The sequence below is a fragment of the Peromyscus eremicus genome, chromosome 5 (assembly GCF_949786415.1).
Source record: "Peromyscus eremicus chromosome 5, PerEre_H2_v1, whole genome shotgun sequence".
Lineage (NCBI taxonomy): Eukaryota > Metazoa > Chordata > Mammalia > Rodentia > Cricetidae > Peromyscus > Peromyscus eremicus.
Window position 1 is genome coordinate 48,905,609 of NC_081420.1, and position 15,720 is coordinate 48,921,328.

General features: G+C 41.2%; 1 protein-coding gene across 1 annotated transcript in view; it reads left to right on the forward strand.

Moving 5' to 3' along the window:
- The window catches only part of Ryr2 (ryanodine receptor 2), a 415,387-nt gene extending 403,898 nt beyond the window's left edge, over positions 1 to 11,489 (forward strand). The window contains exons 99-103 of the mRNA XM_059263016.1: positions 4,596 to 4,752; positions 7,405 to 7,469; positions 8,747 to 8,847; positions 9,945 to 9,996; positions 10,872 to 11,489. Of these exons, the coding sequence (XP_059118999.1) occupies positions 4,596 to 4,752; positions 7,405 to 7,469; positions 8,747 to 8,847; positions 9,945 to 9,996; positions 10,872 to 10,967 (471 nt within the window). The 3' untranslated portion in view covers positions 10,968 to 11,489. The remainder of the gene's footprint in view (positions 1 to 4,595; positions 4,753 to 7,404; positions 7,470 to 8,746; positions 8,848 to 9,944; positions 9,997 to 10,871) is intronic.
- The last annotated feature ends 4,231 nt before the right edge of the window (positions 11,490 to 15,720 follow it).

The window sequence follows — 15,720 nt, forward strand, 5'->3', positions numbered from 1 at the left end:
TCTGGAAGAGTGACAGGAACAAGGTACCGATACTGTGATGAATAACTGAAGTATTTCTGTATCTCCTTTAGAATAGAATAGAGTGGCTTGGAACACATATAAATACCCACAGAAATTAAACTATGATAAAGTTGCTTTTTACAATCATAAAATGCAAAAAATTCAATAAATGGTATTGACTCCATGTCCAAGCCCCTGAGGGATGGTAGAAGTGAAGACCAGTCTTTTGATTCAAGTCAATAACAATTAGGACAGGTTTGCATCCTTAAAATAATGACAAACCTTGAGAAAAGGATTTTGTATTAATGATATAAAACCTAGAAAGCTGTGAAAGTAAAAAATTATTATTTTTGTTACTAGTAAATATAAATCGAGTCTTATAGACAAATGATAAATTGGCCAAAACGTATTCAACATGATAAGGAAGAGACAATTTCCTTTACTGACACAGTTCTCATCACACCCTTGAAAAGACATAAGCCCAGGCCTGCAAGACACTCAGTGGGGAAGGCACCTGCCTCCAAGCTTACAGCCACTCTGAGTTCAATCCCCCAGGCCTGCATGGTGGAAAGAGAGATACTTGAATGGTGTCCTCCACACCCATCCATGGCACCCCACACATAATATACAAATAAAAAGTAGTTTAAGTAATTTAAAAATGTTATAAGAAAGAAGACAACACACGAAGGGTCAGTTATGTGGCCAGATAATGCACAGGAGCATTAATTCCATCAGCTCATAAGTCTGAAAGGATGCCCAACTATTACTGTAAAGAAAGAAATGTAGGCCAGAATAACAGAAAACCACAGTTCATTATTAAAAATATTAAAGCTTGCAATAACTCCAGTCAGAGGATTGATGGGGAAGCTAGCACATTCCTCTTACTGGGAATGTGAGTTTATACAACTTTAAAGAGATTATCTGATATGTATCAAAGTCCATTAGTTATCAGTTAGTTGCTCTTATCAGGAGGCCCTGTGTGACTCTGTTCAACCTGTAGTCAATGCACCTGAGATGACCCAGTTTTCACTCAATCTCCATACATGTTTCCATTGTTTCCCTTCATTTGTCTTGGGAGCACCACAGCCTCTCCTGCTTGGCCTTGTTTAGCAGTACAGGATGTGAATCCAGAAGGCAGAGAGATTGGTCTCCATTTTACTTTTGCCTTAGCACTGCCAAGATGCTCGAGAACAGATTTAAGATGTGAATTGTGTATCGTGGCCCATGGTGTCAGAGAGGCTAGCCAGTGGTGGTGATGAATGCATGGTGGAGCAGATCAGTTTGCATCTCGGTGGCTAGGAAGCAGAGAGCAGTGGATTCTGAAGGGCAAGATAGCCTGGAGGACCTGTCACTAGAATCTACTTCCTCCATCAAGGCCCCACCTCTTACTTCCCAGTAATGCCATCTATTATGTTCAGATCCATCCAAAGATTCCTTCATTCCTTCTATCAGAGCCCTGTTGACCCACTTATCTCTGAAAATACCCTTGTGGATACTTACTAATATCTTAGGTGCGTCTTTATCCAACCAAGCTGACAAGCATGCTTAACCATCACAGTCTCATTTTAGGATAAGGAAGTGGGCTCTTTACTTCCCTAGAGCCTGGACATCATCAGTTTGAGGGACTTCTGTGAGTCATTAGCAAGACCATTGGTGACTATCTGTGGTTTAGGCTTTTCTCTTTGCACATCAGCTTGAGGCTTTTGTTTGTGGCTGTGCTGAGCTTGGACGCTCTGTGAGGAGCTTGGATGCTCTGTGAAGAAGGGTCTCAGGTGTCTCCTTTCTGCAAGAGAAAACTGAGACTTTTACGGTCATTAAATTTTAAATGTAAAGGTAATTTAAATTACTTAAATTACTCTGTGGGTGGAGGGTTGTCCTCTTCAGGAACTTCAACCTTTGGCTGCTGTCACTTCCAGCAGGTGGCGCTGCAGCCAAAGTTTTACCACTCCCATGACTCACCAGTAGTTTCTCCTTTCTTCCTAGACCACGGTACTTTACTTTAGAATCTAATTAAACCAGCCCCGTCCTGATAGGCTTTGAACTCCCTCTTCAAGAATGTAGGAGGAAAAAGTGGAAAAAAAAAAGTCTACAGCCCATGGCAAAATGGTGATGGTAGCTGAGGAAATGGGTCCTAGAAGGACATTTTGCCTGAAAGCATGGGCATCTCTAGGGAAGCTCTGCAAACCTGCAGGACCAGTGGACAACCCCCCCACCCAGCCCAAATTTCTCAGACAATGAGGATAAGAGGCAGCTTGAAGAAGTTAGCTGCTCAGGTGTTGTTGGAGATCACCTCAGTTAATTGACGGTTCTCACACATCTGACCTGACCTTTCTGTCAGGATCTCTGGCTCCTGCTTCCTGGTTTCCTCAAAGGACTCCCCTGCCCTCTGCCACACTTCCTTTGAGCATCCACAGACTTCCTCCCTCCACCTCCACCTCTGGCTCCTGCTCCTTCCCCACCGTTATTTATTTTTTTTCAGAATCTCTGGAAGAAGTGTAGTTTTCTGTCCCCCAAACTGCTTCTTCCACTTCCACCCTGACTAGGCTCAGTCTATGAAGAGAAACATAGAGAAAAAGGATTCCTGTTTCCAGTAATTTGACTCCTGAGCCCCAGACACCAGTGGGTCGTCACATACCTCACCAATGAGGCCATTATGAGCTTATCTGGAAGGCCAAGAGTAGGAAAACCCCACTGAAGTCCCAAGGACAGCCCTGTCAGCTCATTAGCCAGGGCCAGACAGCTGAGGTCATCACTGCCACCCCCTGTGACCTCAGCTCCACGTATGAAGACTCACATCAGAGAAGAGCATGGGACTTCACTTTCTCTGTGGTAAAAAAATAAGCAATGTGTGTGGTATAAAGAATTTAAACAAAAAACAAGAGTATACAATGAAAAAAGATTATCCTTTATTCAAAAAGGCACTGTGGACAATTTTAGCCACCAAGTTTCAAGGAATCAATGTAGTATCCCAAAGGGAGATGTTAGTTTTTGTTTTATTTTATTCAAGTGACTCTCTTCAACATTTCATATTTGGATACAAACACAGTAAATGCCACCAACAATATGGACACCTGAGCCTTGAGGAGTCTGGGTGTGCAGATAGGCCTAAACCAGCCCAAGTATGACTAACTTAAACCAGCTCTCACTAGAGGGCTCTCTTGACTTCTCTGCCACAAAGAGCCCCCCCCCTTTTTTTTAGGCTCCAGAAAAGTCCTGGGAGGTCCAGGTGGGTTTATAAGGTAGTGGAGGTTCAGGGCAGCTGTCGTGATGTTTTTGGCTTATTGTATGTCTGGCTGAGAAAGTACCTTTATAGGTGTGATGGTTAAAATTGATTATTGACCTAACAGGATCACATGGTGATGGGATGGTGGGCATGTGAACCAAGTACGAGCTGTGGAGAGGTTGTCCCCCTTTCCTGTGTAGGGAACAACTAAACAGACTAGAATGGGTTAGAGACACATGAGTTGAATAAGTTAGGCTACATAGAGCAGACTAAGAAGGTTTAATTTTGGAAGGCCTGTAAACTTAAAGTATGTGCTTTGGATGAGGATGGGGAAGGATACCACCTGGTACAGAGGATGCTCAACAAAGACCTGGAGTTGGGGGTGGCTTTACAGGGTGGCAGTGGGTCTGTGAATATTGAAATAAGAACTTGTAAATGAGTGGGGCCCAGAGTACAGGCGTGAGGTGGGGAGCTGAAGTTATCGTGAATGAAGTTAAAAGTCTAGATGCTGTGAGCCAGGAACTCTCAACCTGGCTTGACTCTGTTCCCAGAGGACATTGGCATCAAGAGCCACTTTTCTTTATTATTACTACTACAGAGAAAGGCACTGTTAGCAGCGAGTCAGTAGAGGTAGAGGATTCTCCAAAAATCTAAAATGCACAGCATGGCCCCAATTACAAGAAATTACTCAATCCTCAAATGGCAGTGATGCTGAGGCCAAGTCCTGTTCCAAAGACACTCCTATAAAACCTCTTTTCTGTTCATCATACTTTAGCAGATGTAGTAGGTGTTGACTGCCCTTTTGTTTTAATGAATGAGCTTCTCATTCCTCCCTATCTCCCCACACCATCTTTCTTCATTATCCTAGACACTAAGTAGAAAAGATCTCTGCATCCCATTCATGAATTCTCAGTAAGAGAAGAAGCCACCAAGTCTGCCTTGTTCTAGCTCCGTTTATAAGATTCCATCTCCCCCCACACTAGGCTTTTACTTTCCATTTCCATGTCTGTGTCATTGTGGAAATAACCAGATAAAACATCTTTATATAGTTCAAGGCCCTGTAATGTGATTGTAATACTGTGTCATCTCATGAGCTTCAGAGCCAAGGTGCTAATTAAGCTCTTCATTTTCCCAAGTGATGCAAAAGCTCTAAACCTGGTGAACAGTGTGCAGTTTTGGTTAGGAGACAACAGTGTGTAAGAGCCACATATTTATATCACAGGGAAAAGGATTAAAACAGAAAGACAATGCAGAGCACTAAGATCCTCTTCTCATTTAGAATGAGAGCCAGATACTAGAGAGAAAACCTCATGTCATTAGAATGTCAAGGAGGGTTGTGGCCCTCACAAGTGTCTCTGTCCCTGTCTTCCAGTGTTACATGTTCCACATGTATGTGGGTGTCCGTGCTGGAGGGGGCATTGGTGATGAAATTGAAGACCCAGCAGGAGATGAGTATGAGATCTACCGCATCATCTTCGACATCACGTTCTTCTTCTTTGTGATTGTCATCCTTTTGGCCATCATACAAGGTAAGCCATACCCAGCTGTGGCTCCTGGGTGTCTTGAACTTGAGCCATCTGCTGCTGAAGCCAGAATGCAAGGTGGGCTGACAGTATTACATCTTTTCTGCCAAGAACTAGTGGAACTTTTTCATCTAGTATTTCTCCTTATAAAATCTCTAGATGGAAAATAAAGAGGAATGTGTTGATACAAACAAACAGACAAACAAACAAACAAGCAAGGAAACACAAAAACCTCATAGCTTTTACCATAAAGGGAATAAGAGATAGTTTATTCTTGGGCTAAGTTTGAGTGATCAATCATGGCCTGGGAACACAGACTTAGGTTACCCCAAATTCTATGTTCAAACATAGAAGCAGTTTCCTAAAGCTTTATAGTTTTACAGAATAGAAAAAGGAGTCATAAATCAAGGCAAGTTTCAAAGACACCAGTGAGGACCTCAGAGAAGCGGTTACAGCAAGATGGGGAAAGTGTTTCTATAGGCCTCAGATGCTTCCTGATGACATTCTTAGCTTTTAGGTAGGTGGAAGCTAGGGGTCTGCTAAGCTAACAGATGCTAAGGGTTTTAATCTATTAACTACAGAATGTTAGTTCCTACACAGAAGTGGGCAAGAAATGGGCTATTCAGGAGGTTAAAGCTAGTCCAAGATAAGGTAATTAGCCTGGACGGGCAGCATCCCAGCCTCTCTCCAGCACTGCAGTTCTGATCAGCCAGTCTCTCCATACACAGTTTCTTTCCAAGAGTTCTCATCGTCATGTGGGTCCCTGGGATTTAGTGTGATGGGTATACTTTTCCTTGCTCTCTCTCTCTCTCTCTCTCTCTCTCTCTCTCTCTCTCTCTCTCTCTCTCTCTCTCCTCTCTCTCTTTCGTGTGTGTGTGTGTGTGTGTGTGTGTGTGTGTGTGTGTGTGTGTGTGTGTATGGCAGGCATGCTCACATGCATGTTAAAGACAGAGGTGGAGTCTTCTACTTTTTTTTTTTTCTTTTCTTTTTTTTTTTTCCCAAGTCTTTCTCTGGAATCTGTGGCTCTCCAATTAGGCTAGGCTGGCTGGTCAGTGAGCTCTAGGGACTTCTCTCTGCCTTTGTGGGATTACTCCACCAAGTACTGGGATTACAAACTCTACCGTCTCCAGCTTTTGCCCTCTAAGAATCAAAAGTACACTTTGATGCCTGAGCCATCTTTTCAGCCTGTTTGATTTCTATTTATGAAAAACAAAAACATTCTACAGGGGTTGCCTCCTAGTCTTGCCTCATGACCAGCTTTGAGAAGTTTGGACGGGAGTGAACCATTCATCCTGAGGCAGTAACTCAGCTTATGCAACTCTCTAAGTTCTACTGTTGTGGAGAACTTTCAAACAAGGGCATCAGTTCAAGTCTCCTCTACAGTATTGGTACCTGATTAGCTCATCATGCACAGTCGTGTCACTGTCATTGGTGACTCCCTACTACGTGCCAGTTATGTCTAGTAACTCATGTTACCCTTCCCTGATATCATGAGGGTTATGTCATGTCAACACTTACAATGTATGTGGGAACTAACTAGTCTATGGGAAGTCTCAGTATTTTGGCCAAAGTGTGTAGCTGCCCAGAATGGGCAGATTGGGTTCAGAATCTTTCCCTGAAACCACAGAGCAGTGTCAACCACTAGTTTTTCCTCTTCCTCTGGCTAACTTGTAATGAGATCCCTTTCTCTCAGAAAGTCACCCCTGCTTTTTTGTTTGTTTGTTTGTTTCTTAGTTAACACATTCATCCCAGCTCCAATTAAATGTCTCTAAATAAGACATTATCCTTTATGTTCCACAGGTGTGACATGATACTGGTAAAGTACATAGATAAGTATAAAGGGTTCATAATACATCTGCAATGTCTTTATAGAAGGCAACATTATTGCTTTATAAGAAGGAAAAGTTGGGGCTAGAGAGATGACTCAGCAGTTAAGAGCACTTGCTGCTCTTCCAGAGGATTGAAATTGAGTTCTTGGTGCCATGTAGGGCACCTCACAGCTGTCTGCAACTACAGCTCCATGGAATCCTGCACCCTCTTCTGGGCTCTGTGGGTACCTGCACACATGTGCACATATACACTCATAGACATGCACACATACATATAAGTAAAATAAGTCAATTTTTAAGAAGCAAGAAAAGTCAAAACATTTAGAAGTAGCAGTTGGGAAGTCACAGAACAGAAAAAAGGCAAAAATGCAACAATTCCACTTATCAAACATTCATTCACATTTGATAAAATTATGAGGGGTTATGAGGTTGATACATATTTCTCAGTCCATACAATAATGTTTTATTTGATTATCTTTTTGTGGGGCTTTCTGTATTTTACAACCATAAATCTCAGCTACCCCTTTCACCCTGCAGTAAGTAATAATATAGCTTGTGTATGTGCCAAGTTAATTAGCATTTTTTCTAGTCTGTCACTTCATTTTAAAATGCTTTTCCAGTGCGTGTCAGGTCAAGTCACTGTGTGTTCCATTCTCAGAGAATGTCACTTCCCTAGTAAGAAGCAGCCAGTGTGACCTCAGATTTCTACCATGTTCTAAGTGTTTCCTAATGTATTCTCATTTTCTTGGGAAGGAATGTCCAAGGAGTTATGAGTTGAATGATTGCTCATAGTTGATGGGGATCACATAACTTCTCTTTTCAACACTAGGTTTGATCATCGATGCTTTTGGAGAACTCAGAGACCAACAGGAGCAAGTCAAGGAAGACATGGAGGTGAGGCATTTGTGACTTGGTTGTGGTGGTGCTGTGGGTGATGCCCTAGTTCCTCAGGGTTCACTGAATTCACTTGAAGCTGCACATAATCACTGTAATCCCAAAATCCTGGCTTGAAGGGAGGTTCTGCTTCACTTTGGCTCCTGGTATGGGCCTTCAGTCCTAAGCATAGACCACCCACCTGACGCCATGTATAAAGACAAATCCAGAGTAGAGCAATGCAGAAAGATGAAGGAGGCTATTCCTAACAGTTTATTTAATAACTGGACCAGCACTTGACCAAGGAAGGACGTTTTCCAAATCACTGATGTAACACCTCGTAATTGGTCTAAGATTTGTACCTCTTTTGTTTGGATAGTGGACTTTGTTTGGATAGCTGGCAAGTTTTCAATTTCAGCTGAGAATACAGTTAATCCTGTTTAGCTAATTACTCAGTGTCATGAACCACTAAGTCTAGATGTGTGCATGTGGGCTGCAGAAAAAAATGAAAGCCATCACTGATTAGCTATCGTTGTCCTCCTGCTGGAACCCATATTACTTAGGAAAACCCCAAGATATAGTTATGATGGCAGTTAAATTTGTGCTCAGGGGCCATGGCACAATCCTCGCAAAGTGATGCTTGGCATATGTTGAGCAAGTCACATAGTGATCTTCCTTTCAACAATGTGTCATGTAGCATTTTCTGAGGAGGTGTGAACAAAGGCTTGTTTATCTCAGATAGGGCACTGCGTCAGGCTAAAGAAATGATTCCAACCCAGTATAACTTGGTGGACCAATGAATGCATTGGGATTATTTACAGGAGCATGGGTGAGGGATTTCTTCAGGATTGTGGATAAGGGGCTACCCACAGCAGCATTGGTGAGGGGTTTTTAAAGCATCATGGTAGAAGGATTGCTCACAAGAGCATGAGTGACTTATAGCAGTGACATCTCAGAAAGACCCACCAAGATTGGGTAATACCTTAGGAGAGCTGCATTCCTAGAGCTCCCACCCACTTTACAGACAGCTGCCTCAGTCTCTCGCTGCTAACCTAACCTAAGGGAAGGGCCTATTGAACCTGTAACTCTCTCAGCTTCCTGAGCTGGTCAAGTTTCCTGTGTCCAGTAAGTTCCTGGTAGGTTTCCTGAGCTTCCTGAATTGTGTTGGCAGTTCTTCTTCCTCTAGGAGGGATCGGCAATATTGACAGGTAGCAGCTGCATAACTCAGTGGACTGTGTGTTCATTTTTGGCTACCCTGTGCCTTCTCTGACATCCTACTGCCTCCCTTTGTCTTCTAGACCAAGTGCTTCATCTGTGGGATAGGCAATGACTACTTTGATACAGTGCCGCACGGCTTCGAAACACATACTCTACAGGAGCACAACTTGGCCAACTACCTGTGAGTGCCCCTCATGGGGGTCTTCCCCTCCCCCAGGAGCCCATTCCCTCCCATTCCTGTAAATTCCAGAAGCAGGTAGTGGTCAGACTCCTACAGACTCCAACAGCCCTGGAGTAGGCAGACTTAAATGGTTAAACTGTCTATATTCCTGTGAATGATACTGATTGAGGGATCTAGAATGGGAGTGGAGTAGAATGGAGCTTTGCAGGGAGGCCTGGCTGTGCTCCTATTTCAAGCAGGAACCTTTCTGCTGCAAGCCTAAGACATGGATCCTCCCTCCTATTTTCCCTATTTTGGCATCCCCACCCTTTTGAACACCTATAGGTCTCTCTGGACACTACAGAAAGTTGGTTAAAAACTGGCTTTTGTTGTTTATATTGATAGTCATATGTTAGTTGTTTTTTTTTGTTTTGTTTTGTACAGTTATATATATATGTATGTATGTATGTGTATATGTATGTGCATGTAAGTATATATAGGTGTATCATATATGCATGTGTGGAAAATGAAAATTTGGCTTTTTGGTGAGACTAATCCAAACAACAGTTTATCAAAATATCATTTTTAGTTTCAGATCTAATTTTAATATCAGATGGACAAGATATATCAAGTAACATTATTGGGGGGAAGTGGTTGAACTATATATACTCAATTAAACTGATAAAAATATGGAATTTATGAAGCTAGTCTTCAATTAAAATTTGTCAGTGTTGATTTGAGCCTGACCAAAAACAATGTACATCCAAGGGCCAGGCATGGTTGTACATGCCTTTAATCCTAGAACTGGGGGGTAGAGGTGGATGGAACTCTATTTACATGGTGAGTTCCAAGCCAGCTAGGGCCACTAATGAGACGCCAGTCCTAAAACAAAGAAAAGTAACTCAGATATAGGATTGCGTGTAAGATTAGATAAGCCATCTCAGAGAATATGCTTATTTCTTTATGGTCCACTGTAATTAATTTTCAAAAACTGCCTTTATGGTGTTTTCTCTATTTCCATAATCCAATGCAACCAGGATATACTATGTAAGCATCTATCCTGTTCATGCTGGTATTTCCATGTTGTCCATTCCTGACCAGTTTCTTTGTCTCTGTAGGTTTTTTCTGATGTATCTCATAAACAAGGATGAAACAGAGCACACAGGACAGGTGGGTGAAGAGCAGTTATCCACCATCTTCAGAAGGAAACTGTAGAAGAGAGGTGGTAGATAATGTAACAGAATGAGGATGTTCAGCACTCGGGGAAGAATTATTTTTGGGGGCTAGCAGTTTAGGGTGCTTTCTGCTTTCTGGAAGACAGAGGTTCAGTTCCAGCACCCACATGGCAGCTGACAACCACTTGTAACCTCAGCTCCAGGGGGCCCAGTGCCATCTTCTGGCCTCCATGAACACTGCACTCATGGGCACATAACCACACAGACATACATATTTGATTTAAAAAGAAACATTTTCTTTAGATATTAATTATGGTATCTTGAGATAACATTCCTTTGTGTGAGATAACTAACAAAGAGATTGCCTCCTTTGAAACAATGAAATTCTAATTTCATATTTAAAAATAAGCTTTTAACTGAATATAGTGGGTTTACTTATGAAACCCATCTCTTCTGCAAAAATCATTTATCATGTGACCTATACTTTCAAGTGAACTTCTGCTTACAATATTATAATTGGAAAAAATTCAGTGTCTAAGGTTTTCAGAAAATTCTGAAATTCCCCTTCTGGGATAATAGTTTAAACTTGAACATGGATAAAATTAATAATGATAATAAATGATAACCCCATAGACTTTATAAATATGTTTTATCATTATTATATTATTGTCAAGCTGAAGGTGTTTTTGTTTATTTGAAGATTATTTGTTTATTATTGAAGGTAATTTAAGTGGGGCTATCTGAGTGCAATTGGACATTTCCAGTTTTATGTGATATATCAAGAGAGTTGGGTGTTATCGTCTAGTTTGCCCTGTGTTATCACATAGATTTTGGAGACCAGGTTAACACACTGATTTCCTCTGTTGACAGGAATCTTATGTCTGGAAGATGTATCAAGAGAGGTGTTGGGAGTTTTTCCCAGCAGGGGACTGTTTCCGGAAACAGTATGAAGACCAGTTAAATTAATATCATACCTGAATTGTCTCTGAAAACCAAAAGCAATCTCTCTCCCTCTCTCTGTCTCTCTGTACCTCCCTCTCTCCCCTCTCTGATCCCTTGGAACACCTGCTCGTATTTTCCACTGGCCAGCATCCTGTGCTGAGAGCACTGATGCTCAGTCTCAAAGGACCTGACTGTTGTCCCCCAGCCTCATGTGTTTTCATTGAGAAATCAAGACTGAAGAACAATCCAAATCCACATTCAGACTAAACAGGAACCCTGGAAAGAAATCCATTGTGGACACTCTACCATACCCCCCATGGACAGCTTCCCCTGAGGGTCATGGAGTCTCCAGGAGCTGCCAGACCTGCGCAGCCAAGCATGGCAGCCACACTCACCCGGGCTCTTTATTTCGCCATCCCAGAAGGAAGTGTCTGAGGGTCATAGAGCACTGTAGCACTTAACAGGTTACCATGGACACCAGTTGCAAAGGGAAATAGTGCCTTACTATAAGTGGGTTGAGCTATGCAGAAGATAATGTGCATGACAAACACCTTTATTTTCTTTATGTCAACCTTTTTTTTTTTTTTTTTTTTTTAGCTAGGTTGGTTTTGTGATTTTGGTTTTATATTTTATTGTTTTCCTTTATTCTTTTCTTTGGTCAGGGAGGGTAAGAAAAGCTGTCTGCACCTTTTTCAAAAGATGGGTGGTGTGTCTCAGGACAGAAGGAGGCTCTGCTCATTCAGCTATGTCACATTTATCCTCCCTACTTTGGTAAACACTCCGATGCAACGTGGCAACTTATGAAATCTTTGTATGAAAACAAAAAGACTGCAAAAAATACAACTTTAAAAAGAAATAATTCATTGCATGTTTATTATGCAAGTTTAAATGAGCAAAGAAAGCCTTTGGGGACAAGTTGATCACCACAGGAGAACGTCCACGATAATTACATCCATAGTAACAAATGTCCGGAGTCAGTGTCATCCACCGACCGTTGAAGCCATCACCAACGTGACAGGTGTCTTGGGTTTTCCCCTTTCTTTTTGCCACCTGTGATCAGTCATTGGTTAAGGACACCTTGTTGGGCCATCTTTTGATATCCAAGCTGAAGCAATATACATTCAGAGATTTCATTGGTTGTGTCATGAGACATGGGTGGCTATGTACATCGATTCATTTTATGTGTTTTTTTCTCATTTTGAGTCCTTTTAAATGTAATGCTAAACTTTACAATTAAAAAGACAGGTTCAGAATGGAAGCGAGGTCATTCTGTGAACATTGGAGATCTTTTATTACAAGTCTGCTTGTTAATTTTAGAATTGTAAAATGGCTCTAATTAAACTATTTAACTAACTTCCTTGTCCTCCTTTCCTCTCTTTCCATTTCACTTTTACCAGGGAATCATAGAATTCCAAGCTTTTAATTGAGTTGTGTGTAGGACAAACCCAGACACCACTGAGACCTTTCACAGTCAGACACATGTATTTGTAACTAGGGAGACTTGGGTCCACCAGGCACTCAGCCCCACACTTGTCCTTTCCATGTTATGGGATAATTCCATGACAGAATTCACTCTTCCCACTTTTAAAATTTCCATACATCTTTCACTTTAAAGAACTCTTCCTTGTTCAGGGAAGTAAATTTTTCAATAATAATAATAACAACCCACTTCATATCTTAATATGAAAGAGACGTGGGACACAAATGACACAATTAAACACACAGACACAAAGTAAACATGTGTGAGGTGCCACGGACCATCGGGGCTATCAGTCACACATTCCCTGTTCTATTAGGCCTTATTATCACATTGTCTGAGCTACAGAACCCGACTTTCGTGTTTGTTTTTCAGTATCACTTTTATCTAGAGGAAGGGATAAATCCAGCTGCACTGAAGAAATTCCTTCCCAGCCTTCTCAGAACTAGGACCTTATGCCCTAAAGAGTCTGAATCAAATGGACGAGGTCAGCTCTCTAACACATCAAAGAGCAGCTAGCCCTGTGCCGTGACACATTGCAGAGGAAAGTGCACTGGAGAATAACTCATTACTCAAGACATAAAGTCTGCGGGGTACTTTCAGGTCTTCTATTTATAATGTCTGCATGGGAGTCAACATAGAGCAGCCGTGCAGGTAAGAGACAAAGGAAATAAATTCACAGATTTGTCAAGGTCTTATGCACTTTACGGACAGACAGCTCCTGGGAGGTAGTAGATATACTAAGGAAAGAGACCTTGGAATTGGGGAAATGAGACTTCCCTTAGCCAATGGACTTTGCACACACATTGGTATTGGAAGAAAAGTAAAAATTCAGGTGGGTCACTTACGCAAGCCATGCTTGTCTATTCCTCATCATTGGCCAACAGAGCAGGACATCACTCTAAGACCATCAAAGAGAAGATAGTAAAACCAAGTATGGTGGTGTATGCCTGCAATTTCAGCCCCAAGGTGGAAGCTCTGGACCAGAAGTTAAAGATATCTCTAAGCTACATAGTGAATTCAAGGTCAGCCTGTGATAGGTGAGACCCTGTCTGAGAAACAAAGTGAAAGGAACTCAACCTTATCAGCATTATTTATCCTCTAAGGGAACATGTCAGGGAATCTCAAACAGCATGACTCTACCTCTCCAACTCACCAGGCTGCCTGACTCAAACTCAGGAAATGTGATTGTGTGAGGTATCTTTCTCTTCCATCATCGAATACCTGGGTGAAGCCAATAATGGGAGAAAGGACTCTTTTGGCTCATGGTTTGAAGGTTACAGTTCATCAGGGAAGGGATGTGGTGGCAATGGATCCATAATGTTGGAAACTGTTATATTGTTTGTTCATATTTCAGCCAGTCAAGAAGCAGAGGGATCAGCCCTGCCCCCTGTGGCTCTATATCTGCCAGCTGGATCCATATCCAAAAGATTCCACAACCTTTCAAAATTGCATCACCAGCTGTGGACCAGGTTTTCAAACAGGAGCCTGTGAAGGACAGTTTCAATTCAAAGCATGGCAGTAATCCTAGAAATATTCTATCCCCCTCATCCACAGGAACATTATCATAGTCACTCTGGGTCCTGACACGAGCTTCAACATATAGAAATCCTTAAGATCTTCAGTTTTTGTCTAAGTTTTTTCTCCCTGAAAACAAATTTTTCTATGATCCTTAGAATAAGCTAAGCTTCATGGTTTTAGCTAAAGCTTTCCAAATGCCCTTTGGTCATGTAGCTTACATGGCCCTTCTTAGATGTACATCTGGCATGTTTTCAAGGGCAGGATAGTAGCTTTCTTGTTAGCCTCTGATGGCCTATATCAAGCAGAACAGTTTGAACAATCACAGGCTCCTTATGACCTTATAGACTTTAACAGGAAAGCAGAGAGTTGGGAATGTTTTGAGTAAGCATCAGTGATGCTCACTAACACCCTACTTTTGTGACAAGAGGATCCCCAGGGGAATCAATACATAACCAGCTTCAGTATGTACAGTTGAACATACTCTTGATGAATAAAGAGACAAAGTCTGTTTTACTCTTGAGTAATAAGAAATGCCCATTAGAGTTCATTTTGGTGTTGAGCCCATTTCTGTAGTGAACACTTAGTTTTCATAAATATCCATCAGTTATTGCACTGTTGAGGTTATACCATTCATCACAAGTAACATGATTTTAGTTTATGTTTTCTTAGAAGTTTTGTATAACATTTCTAAAGAAGATTTCAGAAGGTTAAACAATTTATTAAGGTCAGGCCACAGAGGCATTTTTATAGCAAAGGGGAAACTAATACTTGGCTTCCTTGCCCATGTCAGGGAGGAAAAATGTCCCCTCTACTACTATGTCTAGTGTTTGGAAGCCTACAAATTAAACTGAGAAGTTAGAAGGACAGATAGATTTAAATTTTGGCTATGGCTTTATTTACTACTATCTTATGGCTTGAATTGCCCATTTCACAAGCTATGATAGATGCTGGATGCTAATGCAATAAGACAAGAAAAAATATAATTGATATAAAGAGTGGCATAAAAGGAAAATGAAAAAATGTATAGATAAGATAGATAAGATGTTTTATAAAATGTCAAATAAGATTAAACAAAATAATCAACAAGGTGGAACAATAAAAAATAGTTTCCTTAACAAACATAGCTGATATTAAAAACTATGAAGTGCTAAAAAAATACATAAAATAAAGTAGAGAAAACTTGCATGAGAAACATAAGGTATTACTCAACAATTCTACCTTATGAACCTGGGAGTTCACTGGAAAATGTAGGTCACTGCTGCAGAGATATAAGCTCAGATACCCATGAGCTTTCTGAAAGTATTTAAATTTTAACATGCTGTTTCATAATCAACAAAAATTGTCCATACTGATTAGTTTTTATTACTTAGAACAAGAAAGGAAATAATTCTAGGAGCCTGGGGAGGCAAAGGAGGAGAGAAGAATGAGAGAGATAATGAACAAGAGAAAATGTACTCTGTGTCTGGATAGCACTGAAACACCCAAGACAATGTTGTCAGGATGAAAGCAGGGAAGGGATGAGTAAGGAAGGGGCAGCAAAGATTTATAGTACAAAAAGAGTCCAAGCCATTGTTGCTGACTTTGAAGATAAAAGAAGAGAGCCAGTAAATGTCATGTCCAGTTGACATCTAGGATTAGTGAATGATCTTGGCTGACAGAAAGGATAGAGAAACCTCTGTCTTACAGCTTGTGGGATTCAATGCAGCCTGTGAGTAAGCAGGAAATAGATTCACTGCTGAGCACCCAGAAAGGAACAAGTTGTGCCTACATCATCCAGCC